The 14120-nt window shown below is 44.0% G+C and overlaps 1 protein-coding gene across 1 annotated transcript; it reads right to left on the reverse strand.

Moving 5' to 3' along the window:
* Window positions 1–1539: 1539 nt before the first annotated feature.
* LOC129342577 (lipocalin-15-like) lies at window positions 1540–13640 on the reverse strand. Its single transcript, XM_054998414.1, has 7 exons — window positions 13470–13640; window positions 10551–10690; window positions 7961–8031; window positions 7486–7602; window positions 4874–4975; window positions 3393–3414; window positions 1540–1747 (listed from the first exon to the last, which is right to left on the reverse strand). The coding sequence occupies exons 1-7, from the start codon at window positions 13563–13565 to the stop codon at window positions 1741–1743; spliced, it is 555 nt and encodes a 184-aa protein (XP_054854389.1). The 5' UTR covers window positions 13566–13640; the 3' UTR covers window positions 1540–1740.
* Window positions 13641–14120: the final 480 nt, after the last annotated feature.

Below are 14120 nucleotides of genomic sequence, written 5' to 3' on the forward strand. Positions count from 1 at the left end.
TTTGGGGTAGTTGTGATGAGGGGCTAAGAGATGCACTTGCCTAAGGCCACTAGAGAGGTGTGAACCAGCAACACCCCAACTCTACAAGATCCCAATTCATTCTCTCAACTTCCAAATATTGATTTTTATAATTGCAGTTTTAACGGCTATCATCTGGGATTATTTAGAAGTCTTACTGGTGTCTTTTTTAGGTTCTCCCAAAGTTCATATGAAATGAAGGATATACATTTATCAAATAAATAGATAAAGCCCAGGTTTTAAACATTGCAGGCAGCAGCATGTGTTAGAAATGCTGCATACAAAACAGTCCTTAAATGGTAATCATGAATTGGGCATTGTATAGAAATCTCATGTGGATTATTCATTCCCATTGCTTACCATGTTTTGATTGATCATTTATGATATTGCATTTATCCATTTTCTGTGTTAATATTCTGACAAGTGTGCAAGCAGAATTCGGCGAGGGCGATAAAATCAAATAAAAATAATAACCTTGTACTTATATACCACTCTTCTGGACAGATCAGTGCCACATTTCGAGCAGTATACAAAGTATGTTATTATTATCCCCACAACAATTACCCTTTGAGGTGGGTGGGACTGAGAGAGCTCTGAAATAGCTGTGGCTGACCCAGGGTCATCCAGCTGGCTTCAGGGGGAAGAGTGGAGAATCAAACCTGGTTCTCAAGATAAAAGTCCTGCCACTCTTAACCACTTCACCAAACTGGCTGATTTAGCCACTTGGCCTGGGGAAGCCTCAAGGTTACAGAGACTGGCCAGCCCACTGCCAAAGAAATAGTCATCAATACTGGTTATTATTTCAAGGGATAAACTTCATATCAAACCTATACCCTACAGCTAAGTGGTACAAGTAAAAAATTAATCTAACAAGAACCTAAACTTCCAGTCCCACAAGGAGGTTTTCAGATAGGAAAATACAAGCACATAATTTCTCCCTGTTTTTTTCCATGCTTCTGCAGGGCAGCTCAGGTTCCACTGTGAGCTATCCCTGTTTCTGAAAGTGAGCCCCAGAGAAAGACTCCAGAGAAAACAGGTATACAGTTAACTTATCAGTGCAGATTAGATGTATTTAATCTTTTCTTTTGGGCTTGCCTTTTCAGTAGGATTTTCTTAAGAATTATTGTATCTCTCCATTAGAAACATCCCTACAAATCTCCTTTCTTTCAATCCTTGAAAAGAGGACAAAACACTTGAATACTTTCCTTTTAACTTAATTAAGTGGCTATGGGGGTTTTCACTGCACTCTACACATGCTCAGGGACTGCTCAGCAAAGCTACCCTTTAGAGGATTCATCTTTGCCCCTTTCCTCCCGTCTGCTGCTGACATATAGTGCTAGCCAAAGTACAAGGCTTGGGGGAAACTTGGAGACAAGTTGCTCCCTATCCCACCTGCATTTAAAAGGCTCAACTGTACAGATGGTGGCAGCATTTACTCCTTCTCTGTGCCCTTATCCTATGACTGAGGGGACAGACACACAACCCAGATCACCCACCACAAACATACAGAGCTCAAAAAACACCGTTTGAAACTGTTTATTCAGCAGAAAGAAATTCCCTCATGTGGGTAAGACAGAGCCCACATCAGCAAGAGACGTGGATGTGAGGGGAGAAGAGATACTGAGATGTGAAGAGAAGCCGCAGTGACTCCTGGGCTGCTGGTACTTCAGCAGGGGAGGTGGGGAGAGAGCGGGCGTTGGTTGCTGGCAGGTCAGATCCTCTTCAGGCACTGCAAAATCAAATAGCAGGGGTGGTGTGTTAGCCCCAAATCACATAATTGAGAATTTGCCAGAAGGTCATCTAGCCCAGTGGCCTTCGAACTTCCCAGATCCAACACACTTTTCAACCATAGGCAGCTGCAGGCACCCACTAAGCTGCAAGGATGTGACAGCAGAGACAGGTGACAGGATGAGCAGGAGCCAAACTCTCTGCTTCTGTCTGTCCAACAAAGGAACCTTCTCCACCAGCAACCTTGCTGTCCTGCAGCTTTTCTCAGCGAGGCTGCAAAGATAGGTTGGACATGGGTTCCTTGCAGCCTATGCAGGTGCCTTAGCAAGCTGGTTCTTCCAGAAGGGGAGGGAGGGAGGTGGTGGCTCTATTTGATCAAGTGGAGAGCAAGTGAATGGCAAGTGAACAGGGAGGAATACACGTGAGTCTGTTCACTTGCCAGGCAAGTGTCATTCGTCACTTGTAGCTTGGCTCTATGGAGACTCACAACTAAGCAGGTGAGGCGACACACACTCTGTCTAGCCCACCCTTCTTCTTCTGTAGGAACCTTATTTGTCAATCTTCCACACAGCTCAACCATTTAAATGTGGCCTAGTTTTGGTAATCTGCTTAAATCGAATAAGTTAAGCAGTATGAGGTAGAGAGAGAGAGAGAGTTCAACCTACACAGTTTATGCAAAGGAAACGTGACATGGGGGAATCAGGGTGGGGCAGCTACTAAGGGTCACTCTACATGTTACTTCTTTTACAAGTTTGCCATGGAGCCAATCCGTGCTCTGTGCAGACACATGTCAGTTCCGGGGATTAGCTTCTATAAAGAAAGGAGAGTGCAAACTTTCTCCCAAGTTTTTTTTCCCCCTGTACAAAAACAATGCAGGGGAGATTCCCCCCCCCTTTCTGCTTCCACACATGCACACAATACCTCCACTCTATTTTTGCATGGGGAGAAAAAAACTTGGGACAAAGGCAAAGAGCTCTCCTTCTCCCAGTGGCAGCTTTCTGAGCCCATTTGCACTCTCTTTATAGAAGAGAATCCCCAGAATTAATGTGTGTTTACATGGAGCACAGATTGACTCTGTGGCAAGCTCATAAAAAAAGTAACGTGTAGAGTTACCCTAAGGAAAAAAGCATCATGCTCCTCCAGCAAAATTCCAGAAAGACAAAAGATGCTTTGGAACCTTATTTCTCCAGGAACATACTTGGCACACCTCTCTCTTGTAGACTTGGATCCTCATCAACCCTACACACATATATACACCAGAGGTTGGTGAACACTTGCTTAATACTTTCATCCATCTGGAAGATAAAAGCTTCCAGGGCTGTTTGGAAACTTAATCTGGCCTCCAAGGCAGCAGGTTACAGTTGGAACTCCTAAGCAACATGCACTCAAATGGCAAACCTCGATTATGGCAAACTTTGATTATCACTGACAAACTTGCAATCAAAGGGATAGATCATCAGGAAACACAGATACCCATGTGTGAACCCCTTTTCCCTCCCCCTTTCATCATATGGTCCAATTTCTGATAGGCTAAATCAATATAAGAACTGCCTGACCTCCACTACATTACAATAAAGACCAAAGATTCATATAGATGCCGCTCTAGCCTCAAACTATTTCTGGAGATAGCAACAAATTCCACTCACCTGAGAGCTTTGAGGCATTCATCTGCAATTCAAAGAAAGATTTATGAGCCAAAGCACAGAAATGTAACAGCAGACACCATCATTTGCAACATGGTACTAAAGGCCTTGGAGGAGGCAAGCTGTCTACCTCAAGCTACAAGTGTTCCCTGGGTGATGGCTCACCTTGGGGGGGTCAAACTATGGCCAGTGGGTGACCCACATCCACCTTCCCTTTCATTTGCCAAAATGTCCCAGGGCCTGCTGGGATCCCAGCCCCGACGTCAGCTATTGGGAACTATGCAATACTTCCTGGATCTGCCAAAATCCAGGCTTATTTGATTAGATTTACACTGCCACTCTTCAAGGATTGTTATTACCACTGCCTTATTTGAATTGTTTAAAGTTAAATGTTTGTTGTTTAAATTTAACCAAACTCAGTGGCAAACTGGGCTGGCCAGAGTGCATAACTTCCCTCTAATATCAGTATCAGGCCTTCCTTCATGGAGCAGTACCAGTTGAGGTTTAGTAGGACAATGATGCAGAAGGCTGCTCCCTCATCATGAGGCCTCATTTGTGGAACTTTGTCTCAAGAAAACAGGGTTATCAACTTCAAGGTGGAGCCTCCAGACTCCTGGAACTGATCTACAGACTACAGAAATCAGTTCCCCTGGAGAAACTGGAAGCTTCAGAGGGCAGATTCTATGGTTTGCCTTAAAGTCCAAAATAAATAGAAGTCCTAGAGTGGCCACACAGGTTGGATGATCTAGGACTTCCACTTCTCCTATGGTATGCCATTAGGGCTGCCAGGTACCCCGGGGATGGGGGCTGTGAGGGAGCATGTGCAGGGGCAACTTACCCCTCACAATTTTGGCTGATTTTAAGCAAAATACCCCACAGGGGGGCCTTTCCTTCAGAGCGCAGTCCAGAATCCCGGGCCCATTCCTCACACTTTTGCCTCCCATCAGCCAGCTAAGACGTGATAAATAGGAGAGGGGCATAACTTGCCTCTACCGGTGGACTGGGAACCCTATATACCAAAAAGACTCCATGGTATATTAATGAGACTAGGAGAAATTGTCACTTGTGAAGACACCAATGGCCAGAGGTCACTGGAAGTTGCGAGAAGGATAGGACTGCTATTGGTTGACTTTTTAGGCTGAATGAAACATAACTGGATAGTATCCAGTTAAACTAGCAAATATATTTAGAATCAAAGCATTAGTCATACATACAGAAAAAAAAGGATACACAGGTCTATAATGTGGAGGGGAGGGGAGGCAAACAGATATGAGACATGACATTTACATTTAAATTTTGAAATTTTGTGGGAGAAAAAGACCTCAGAGGAGGGAAGGACCTAACCTTTGATCTTAAGGAAAGTTTCAGAGAAAGTTTCATTTCCCATGGTCTGTAGAAATAATAGCCCATCCGCTGACTCAAAATGATGCATAGCTTCCAGAATGCAAGCTGCAGAATCCAGTGAAACACACATCAATACTCACCAGATTTGGGTAACATCACCATCAGATCATCGGTGAGCCCCACGTCATGACAATGCTGCTTGAATTTCTCCACCACTTCAGGGCTTGCATCAGAACCTCTGCCTACAGCAAAGAAGGTCAGCATTAGAGCCAATTCATGCACTTATTTCTTGATGCTGAGAAACTTATGGTGACTTTGTTCATTTCCTTTTCACGTAAAGGGATATTCATGGGTGTGAGGGGAGGAGTGGTGCTGCATTGAGGGGGAAATGCTAATGGCATAATTCATACTAGAGAAGAGCGGGACCACAAGTGACGCCTGACACAGATTGGACACTTGCCAGCTTCCCTCAAGTTTTGATGGGAAATGTAGGCAGCTTGGCGGAATGTTGGACAAGTGACAGTTGAAAAGTCCATTGGACAGCAGTCAGAGAGCGAAGCTGCAAGACCAGGATGCCTACATTTCCCATCAAAACTTGAGGGAAGCTGACTAGTGTCCAACCTGTGTCAGGCGTCACTTGTGGTCCCGCTCTTAGCCAAGAGATGGTCTTCTTTTCCAGAGAACGGAAGGAGATTTGGGGAAAGGTATGCCTGCCGTGTGAACAATCGTTGCACTTCCACCTTTAATCATATAGGTTTGTCAGGCTTCACAAATCTGCTTGACCAGAGACAGAAGAGGAAAAAACCTGAGCATACTGTGGGAAGCAAACCCCTTTTCAACATTTTAAAAATAAATCCCCTCTCTCTCTAGGCTTCAACTGGTTTGCTAGACATGCTGGTCCAGCAGTCGTCGCTTTTCCACAGAGAACCAGAAGAGTAGGACTGATCTCCGACAGATAACCTTCAGGATTCTCACTATACAATTCACAAAATGTTGGAGGGGGGGTAGACACAAAAGCTTAAAATGTTACAACATTGAAAGAGGTGTGCAGTGTAGACTGGCCTAGTCTTTCAGCCTAGATTTAAAGGCTCTGTCAGCTGGTGAACAGAAACCCCAAACCTGGGTCTGCCAATCTTCAGGTGGTGGCAATAGATCTCCCAGAATTCCTACTGATCTCCAGGAGACAAAGATCAGTTTTGTGGTGAAAATCACTGCCTTGGAAGGTAGACACGGTGGTATTATACCCAAATGAGGTCCCTCCCCAAAAGCCACCCTCTCCAGGCTGCACCCCCAAAATCTCCTGGAATTTCCCTACCCAGAGTTGGGAACCCTACCCAGACCAGAGAGACAAACAACTGACTGACAGCAAAAACAGAATTTTGAATGGGGAAGAGAAGCAAGAAAAAAGACTGAATGCATGATGAGGATCATAATGGGACATCAGATCCAGTATGACGGCTGAGAGACAAAGCTATTCATTCTAGAGGCACTTCCAAAATTATCCAACTCTTGCCTCGGATTTTGCCATTTAACAAATTGCCTTATCTTGTTTCCAAAGTGGAACCAATGCATCAGAACCCTCCATTGTTCCACTTTTTATTCTGAAGATTGTACAGCATATGTGTTGTTCCTGTAGTATTCCCTTTCAGTATATACATACATAACTGGTGCATCTCTGCTTATTGAGAAGACGGTGAAAACAAGCAACTTGAATCTGGTTGCACACAGAGATTTTATGTAGATTGTAGAGAGTTAGTGTGGCTGAGTATTGGACTAGGATATGGAAGGACTTGGTTCAATCCCCACTCTGCCATGGAAGCTGACTGCGTGACTTGGGCCAGTCATTCTCTCTCAGCCTAACAGACCTCACAGGTGGTTGCTGTGAGGATAAAATGGAAGGGGAAATGGTGTAGTGATCAGAGTGATGGACTAGGATCTGGGAAACTCAAATCTGAGGTACCCAGGTTCAAATCCCAACTCTGCCATGGAATCTTGCTGGGTTACATTGGGTAAGTCACACACTCTCCGCCTAACCTACCTCACAGGGTTGTTGTGAGGATAAAATAGAGGCAAGGAAAACTATGCTTTGGGTCCTCACCAGGGAAGAAAGGTGGGGTATAAATAAAGTAAATAAAAAGATATACATAATGTTGTAAGCCACTCTAGGTACTTTCTTGTTACCCAGAGCAGAATATTATAAACATTCAAAATAATACTATGACTGCGTGTGTTAAAGTCCTTTCTGCAGTGTTTATCAAAGCATGCTGGCACTGTAAAGGGAGGTCATGTACACAGCAGTAAACACAAAATCAGAATATTAAGACAATCATACGTAGGGCTGCATCAAGATAATTCATTTGCAGTGTATCAGTACCTAGAAGGGTAAAGGGGCCTAACTCACAAAAAAATGGAAAGAACTGAGAGTTGTGGCAGACTGCATAGACAAAATCCGACCCTGGAATGGCATTAGGAATTTGTCTAGTGAAACCAGAATTAGGGTGGAGTAAAAGACAGCATAATGTGAATCTGTGTACTAAGCAAGAAAAAGAAAAGGGGGAGTTTGTACATCACAAAGTCACACACATTGGGCTCCAGCAAACGAAGCAGTAAAAGCAAAGAGAAATAGCCCCAAGGTGGCCACACAGCTATACCTTTAGCCTTGTGCCAAAATAGTTCAGGAGGAAAGATGGCTGTTGCCCTAAGCCATTTTGCCTCCATCATCTCTTGTTCACAAAATCATTGGAGCACATACTGTAAAACTGCAAGGTGGTGGTGCTGGGCTCTCCTTCAGCCTCTTTAAAGGTGTACAGGAAAGCAAAGCTGGTGTAGTCCGTTTCCATCACACGCACGTCTCTCTTAGCTACATCATCTGCATGAGGAGACAGAAAGTCATCATTTTGCCCTCAAATCCTAATTTAACACTCTTATTCGAGCAAAGACCATTCTGGACATGCTCAGGATTCACACTAATGAACTCTGATCCACAATAATGAATGTTTTTTAAAAACAAACATTTGGCCACTCTATGGGCCAAGCTCCAAGTGACGAATGACACTGAACAGACTCACATGTGTTTCCCCCTGTTCACTTGTGCTCCACATGGTGATCAAGTGGAGTGCAAGTGAACAGGGAGGAATACACGTGAGTCTGTTCACTTGCCTTTCAAGTGTCATTCATCACTTGTAGCTTGGCCCTATATGAGGAGTTCCTCCGGTCCTCTTATGTACCAGCATGGGTGAAGTGTCCAGGCTGTTCCGTCTTCTTAAAAACTCTCTCTACCTTCTTGCATTCTTCAGGCCTAGAAAACAAAAGAAAGCTAGGAAAGTAAGTCTGGTAGCATCTGAGATGACTCCTTCTGCTAAGCATATGGACATGAGCCCTGCTGGAACAGGCCAGGGGTCCACCTAGTCCAGCCAGCCTTGGGTTTCACACAGTGGTCCAAGAGGGTCAAAAAGATAGACCATGCCTATTGCCAAAGACACGGACACCATCCCATCTGATTCTTAAGTAGAAGATTCAATGAAAGATGTGACCTTCTGGGATAGGCATGAAACCATAAGAACATCCACCTTCTGGCTCAAACCAAAAGTCTATCTAATCCAGCTTCCTGTTTTTCACAGTGGTCAGCCAGATTTTTTTATTTATTTTATTTATGTCATTTATAGTCCACCTTTCTCACTGAGACTCAAGGCGGATTACATAGTGTGAGATCAGTACAATCAGTAGCAAGCACAAGGGTAGGCATTTCCATACAGGATCAAGGACATTTCCATACAGCATTAAGGATATTTCCACAACAATGTCATAGTATTTTACAAAGACATAGCATTAGCAAAGATCCAATTCAGAGTTGAAGAATTGCTGAAACAGAACATGATCAATTCTAGGACTGACATTAGATCAACATGAAGTACAGGTAGTATAAGAGTACATATTCAAGCTACAGACAATATGCAAGGCAACATAGTGGTGAAATCGATGGTCCCTAACTCATTAGTGAAGCATTTGAGACCCCTCCCTCTAATACTCCCCTCCGATCTGAGTAAAAAGCCTTTTTGAATAAATCAGTGTTGCATCGTTTGCAGAAAGCCAGGAAAATGGGAGCTCTCCAGACCTCCTCAGGCAGGCTGTTCCATAGGGTGGGGGCTGCCACAGAGAAAGCCCATGTATGGGCTACTGTTGATTTCGCGGGCTGCACCTGCAAGAGACCCTGTTCAGATGAGTGAAGCTGCCGTGGAGTGACATAAGGAGTGAGGTAATCTCAAAGGTATGCTGGGCCACGGCCATGAAGAGCTTTGTATGTAATAACCAATACCTTGAATTGATCACAGTAACTGATAGGTAGCCAACGGAGTGACTGTAGCATGGGAGTGATGTTCATGCTCCTGCTTGTACCTGCTAACAGCCAAGCTGCAGTATTTTGCACCAATTGGAGCCCCCTAGTTAATTTAGATGGGAGACCAATGTATAGTGCATTACAATAGTCACGTTTTGATGTTACCATAGCATGGATCCAGGTGGCCAGGTTGGCCATGTCAAGGTAAGAAGCCATCTTCCAGGCTAGAGTGAGATTGTAGAAAGCATTGTAGTAAGCATACCCATGAAGGCCCCCAAGCAGAGAGACACAGTTCAAAATCTCTTGCTGCTGCTACCTTTTAGCCAAATGAAGTTAGCTTGATTCCATTTTAGCTTAATTAATGGGTAGGTCAATCAAGTAGAGAGGAGGAGATGGTGATAATCAAGACGTGCACAATTTATTTTTTTTAAAAGAAGGAAAGAAAAAAGAGAAGGTTCCATCAAAGTCTTGCACAAATACTCACTTTCCTACAAAGAGTTGAGTTCTCCCTTGACTAAAGAAAAAGCCCCTCTCCTCCAGCACCATGGCCAGGGAACAGCCTTCAGGACTGCCTCTCACTGTATGTGTCCCAGAGAGTGCTGAGATCAGCTAACAAACATCGACTGGTGGTTCCGAGCCCCAGGGAGGCTAGACTGGCCTTGACCAGAGCCAGGGCCTTTTCTGTCCTGGCTTGGGCCTGGTGGAATTCTTTATCAGAGGCAACGTGGGCCCGCCAGGATCTTCTATCGTTCCAGTGGGCCTGCAAGACTGAGATATTCTGCCAGGCATACGGTTGAGGCTGGTCCAATAGTCATCAGAAAGCATCCCAACGCCTCCTGTCAGGGGGCCATGTGATCAACTGCCCCCCATATGAGTTACAGCTGACTGAAAGGCCTGTTCCCCCTCCTTTTTACCCACCCCTTTGTGTATCATTGGCAGGGATGGGGGTGTATGTTTGTTGTCTGGGGGTGGTGTTAATTCTTTGGTTTTATTGAAGTTTTTAATGTAAATTATGTTTTACTGTTGTCGCCTGCCCTGAGCCCACTTGCGGGGAGGGCAGGATAGAAGTTTAATAAATAAATCAATAAAAGCCCCAAAAGCAGGTCACAAAGACCACAGGCCAACCCCGACTGTTTGCTTCCAACATTTGGCGTTCAGAGGTAGACTGCTTCTGAAAAGGGAGATTCAGTTAGCTATCATAGTAAACACCCATTCATAGACTTTTCCTCCATGAACATGAACAATCCTTTTTAGGAGGAATCTAAACTACTGGCTCTCACTATGAATTCATATGTTAAAGGCATGCTGTCTGAAGAAATGGATTTTAACCAGAATGTCAGATTTCTCAATCTCTCAACCTCAAAATCTGATACACCCTAAGTTGCTGTATATAGATAAGCTATGTATATAACAGGCACTCCATTTGTAAGGATGTATGTCAATAGAGTGGAGAATCACCCAAGGATGGTAAAGGTACTTACATAGGGTAGCCAGTCAAGATCTTCATGTCTCCATCTGGGAGGGGTGTAACAATGGCAGCTGATGTTTTCATTATATCCTTCATGGACTGGAATACAGGGCAGTTTGATGACCCGCCCAGAACCTGCCACGTTCCTGCAAACTGGAGAAATTGATTTTGGATGAGTCTCAAGATCCTCTAAACGCACACAAGCATATTCTCAGCCCTGGGTTTGCAGCTTTAATTCCTGCATCCATTTAAATATGCATTCCTTATGCCTGTGATGTAATGTATAAAACCCTATTCAGATAAGTACATACATATGTGCCATCAAGTTGCAAACGACTTATGGAGATCCCAGCAAGGGGCTTTCATGACAAGCAAGAAGCAGAGGTGGTTTGCCATTGCCTTCCTCTGCAGAGTATTCCTTGATGGTCCCTCATCCAAGTACTGGATCAGCTTAGCTTCTAAGATCTGAGAAGATCCCGCTACACCATGCTGTCTTCTGTCCCCCTATTCTGATACTCCCCATCAAAAAGAAAGAGAAAATAAAAATTCCATCAGGGTAAAAAAACCCTTGACAGTTCTTAGTGAATCAGATCAAAGGTTTACTAGTCTAGTATCCTGTTTCAAAAATGGCTTGCTAAATGTATAAGAGAAACCCACAAACAGGTTGTGAAGAAGATATCCTTCCTTTTGCCTGCAGCATCCAGTACTGATAGACTGCCAATGAACATGAAGGTTCAACAGGAAGCTCATAGACTTATCCTCCATAAATTTGTCAAATCTTTTTCTAAAGCCACCTAAACTCCTGGCCACCATACCTTGTGGAACAGAGTTCCTTAAGTTAGTTATGCTTTATGTGAAGAACTACCTTTTTTCGTCCCTGAATCTATGCCCGTCTGTTTCATTGGGTGACCCTGGGGGTTCTCTTGTGAACCTTTGAATCCTCAGCCTGCTTAATAATCCCCTGAAAGCTAAACCAACCCAAAACCATAACCATGAGTTGCAGAGGTGAAAGAAGCATTGTAAGTCATCTCATTGGAGCCCCATCTCAATGCAGGAAATCCAAAGCTATATCTTGCAGAACAGATGATTGTTCAGGCCTCCATTTGAAGATCTCAGACAAGGAAATGCTCCCCCTCGGCCCTCATAACTGCTTCAGGTAGAGGATCCATCTTGGTAGAGTTTGACATGCAGAAGATCCGAGGCACAACTCCCAGTGCCTGTGAGAGAAGAATCTCTGTGCCCAAGACCCTGGGGAGCCACTGCCAGTCAGAATAGACCATACCAAGTCAGATGTGGAAGCTGCATAAGACAGCTTCCTGCCAAGGACCACTCTCTCTAAAACTTTCCTTTACTTGACAATGAAGTTTAAGGAAACTGTTTGATGGAAAATTATTATTTATACCATCAATTCATTGCACATTACCTGTAGTTTCATGGGGAAACAGTTCCCCTGCCTGGAAGCACTCATAATGGGAGCTGCTGCAGTGCAGTGACTAAAATACTAAGACATCCTCGTTCAAACTTTACTTCTGCTATGAAGTGGTAGGTTTGTTTTTGGCAAACCCTCCATCTCATTCTTGGCTCCACCCTGAGTCTGCAATAGGGGGGTCAATAATGCCAGACTGAGAGAATTACAGGCTTAAGTGATTTTTTTTTTCCAGAGGCCTGCCTGCAGAGCTTTAATTTATTTTTTTTAAACCAAACAAACAAACAAAAACAATGTACAGAAGTAAAATAGAACAACAACAAAGTCTTAGTGAACTATATACAATAAATGTCATGCCAATATAGTTAAAACAAAGACAACTAGCATTTTTTTTTCAATTATTTGATAGTCGTTGCTTCAAATCTGAGTAACAAAAAGTAAATGCTTAGGTGGAGAGTGATTTGTATTGGAAATGAATTCAATGAATGGTAACCATTTTGCAATAAAATCAGTTTCTTTCAAGTAGTGTTCATTCTGGTATAATTCGTCATGTATTTTTTCTTGTATATAATGGTCCCATATTTTTTCTAACCATTTTTCTGCTGTGGGAACTGTCTTTGATTTCCAATGTAAAGCTAGCAAGTTCTTAGCTACAACCAGGCTTAAGTGATTTGAACATCCTCATGGTGTGTAATGGTGGTGGAGCGTGCCATCAAATCGTAACTGACTTATGGTGACCCCGGTGAGGTTTCCTTGGCAAGAGACTAAAAGGTGGTTTGCCATTGCCTTTCTCTGACACCCTGATCTTCTTTGGCGGTCTCCCATCCAATTACTAACCAAGGGTGACCCTGTTTAGCCTCTGAGATTTGACAAGATCAGGCTTGCCTAGCCTATCCTCCATTTTGATGGTGGAGGAAGATACTGGAGGAAAGAAGAATAGGGGATACCATAGATAAGCAAGGATCAATTATCACAGGCCAATTCACACATTCCAAAACTCAGATGACCCCCATATGGACATTTGATAGATGTGTTCCAGGACGTGTATACAGGGCCAATTCAGTCTGAGACTATGTCACATGGATAAGGGGCTTCAGCCCTCCCCCACACATGCACACATATTTTCCTGTCCTGAAATGTCTCCAATAAGCCACTCTTTGCCTGTTTGGAAAGCCTATATTTCCATATGGCTACTACACAGAAGTTTAGGCAAATAGCAGTTCCTGAGGCAATCTCAGGTCAGGAAAATACTGTATAGGGGAAGGCAATACCTCCTTCTCCTCATGTGCTGTGGATTCCCAAGTGCTTGAGAATGGGAACTCCAGCACACATATGATCCAAAGTCCTCATGACTGACAGCCGCATGGACTGACAGTCCACATGGACTTTGCAATATGTCCATCTGTCCCAAGAGATGATGTAGAATACCTTTGCCCCTCTTCCTAACCAAAGAGCTCATTCTGGCATCTAGGCTATGGAATCTTCCCCATCCCCCAACCAGCATACCTTCTGGAGGTCAAAATCAGGTTGCACAACAACATCGGCCTGAGCACAGACTGCCCAAAGTAGGACCATCATAAGGCTTGACAGAGTGATCTTCATTCTTGCGTCTTTCCTTCCTTGCTCGCCAACAGACCAACCAACAAAGGATGACTCCCACACCCGAGAGGCACCCAACTTTATACGCCTGAGCTCCAGTGTCTCAATGGGCAGGTCAGCCCACAATATCCCATCTGCTCTGCCCCATCACTTACGAAACACTTTGGACAAGAAAGTATCTGCTATCTGGACCAGTGGTGTCAAGTAACAGTATTAAATGATAATTGCTAGACCATAGCTGAATAACGGGCCTTTGGCACAGCCCAGCAACAAGGAAAACAGAGCATGAGAAATTGGCGGGTTGGATGCAGAGCTTCTTCAAGCAGTTTTTCTTGCCCTAAGAATTATTTTTCCCCTGCCTTTAGCATTTTACACACCAGGGTAGGGCATTGCTTCCATGAAGATTTTCCCAGTAAGGACTGCAAGCTGAAAAACAGAGGGTACAAATACAGCTCGGATTCTGCAATTCCAAGAACCATAGTAGCTTTTGGGGTTGCCAACTTCCAGGTAGGGCCTGAAGTTTTCCTAGAATTAAAATTCCTCTCCAGACTACAGAGA

Source organism: Eublepharis macularius, chromosome 14 (genome assembly GCF_028583425.1).
Source record: "Eublepharis macularius isolate TG4126 chromosome 14, MPM_Emac_v1.0, whole genome shotgun sequence".
NCBI classification, from domain to species: Eukaryota; Metazoa; Chordata; class Lepidosauria; order Squamata; family Eublepharidae; genus Eublepharis; species Eublepharis macularius.

What these genes read in the sequence shown, in the direction of transcription:
- LOC129342577 (XM_054998414.1), bottom strand. Translation starts at nt 13,565, where the DNA reads ATGAAGATCACTCTGTCAAGCCTTATGATGGTCCTACTTTGGGCAGTC. An exon ending in CTGATTTTGACCTCCAGAAG is followed by an intron (nt 10,691 to 13,469) that starts GTATGCTGGTTG and finishes CAATTTCTCCAG; the next exon opens with TTTGCAGGAACGTGGCAGGT. An exon ending in GGTGATGTTACCCAAATCTG is followed by an intron (nt 3,415 to 4,873) that starts GTGAGTATTGAT and finishes TTTGAATTGCAG; the next exon opens with ATGAATGCCTCAAAGCTCTC.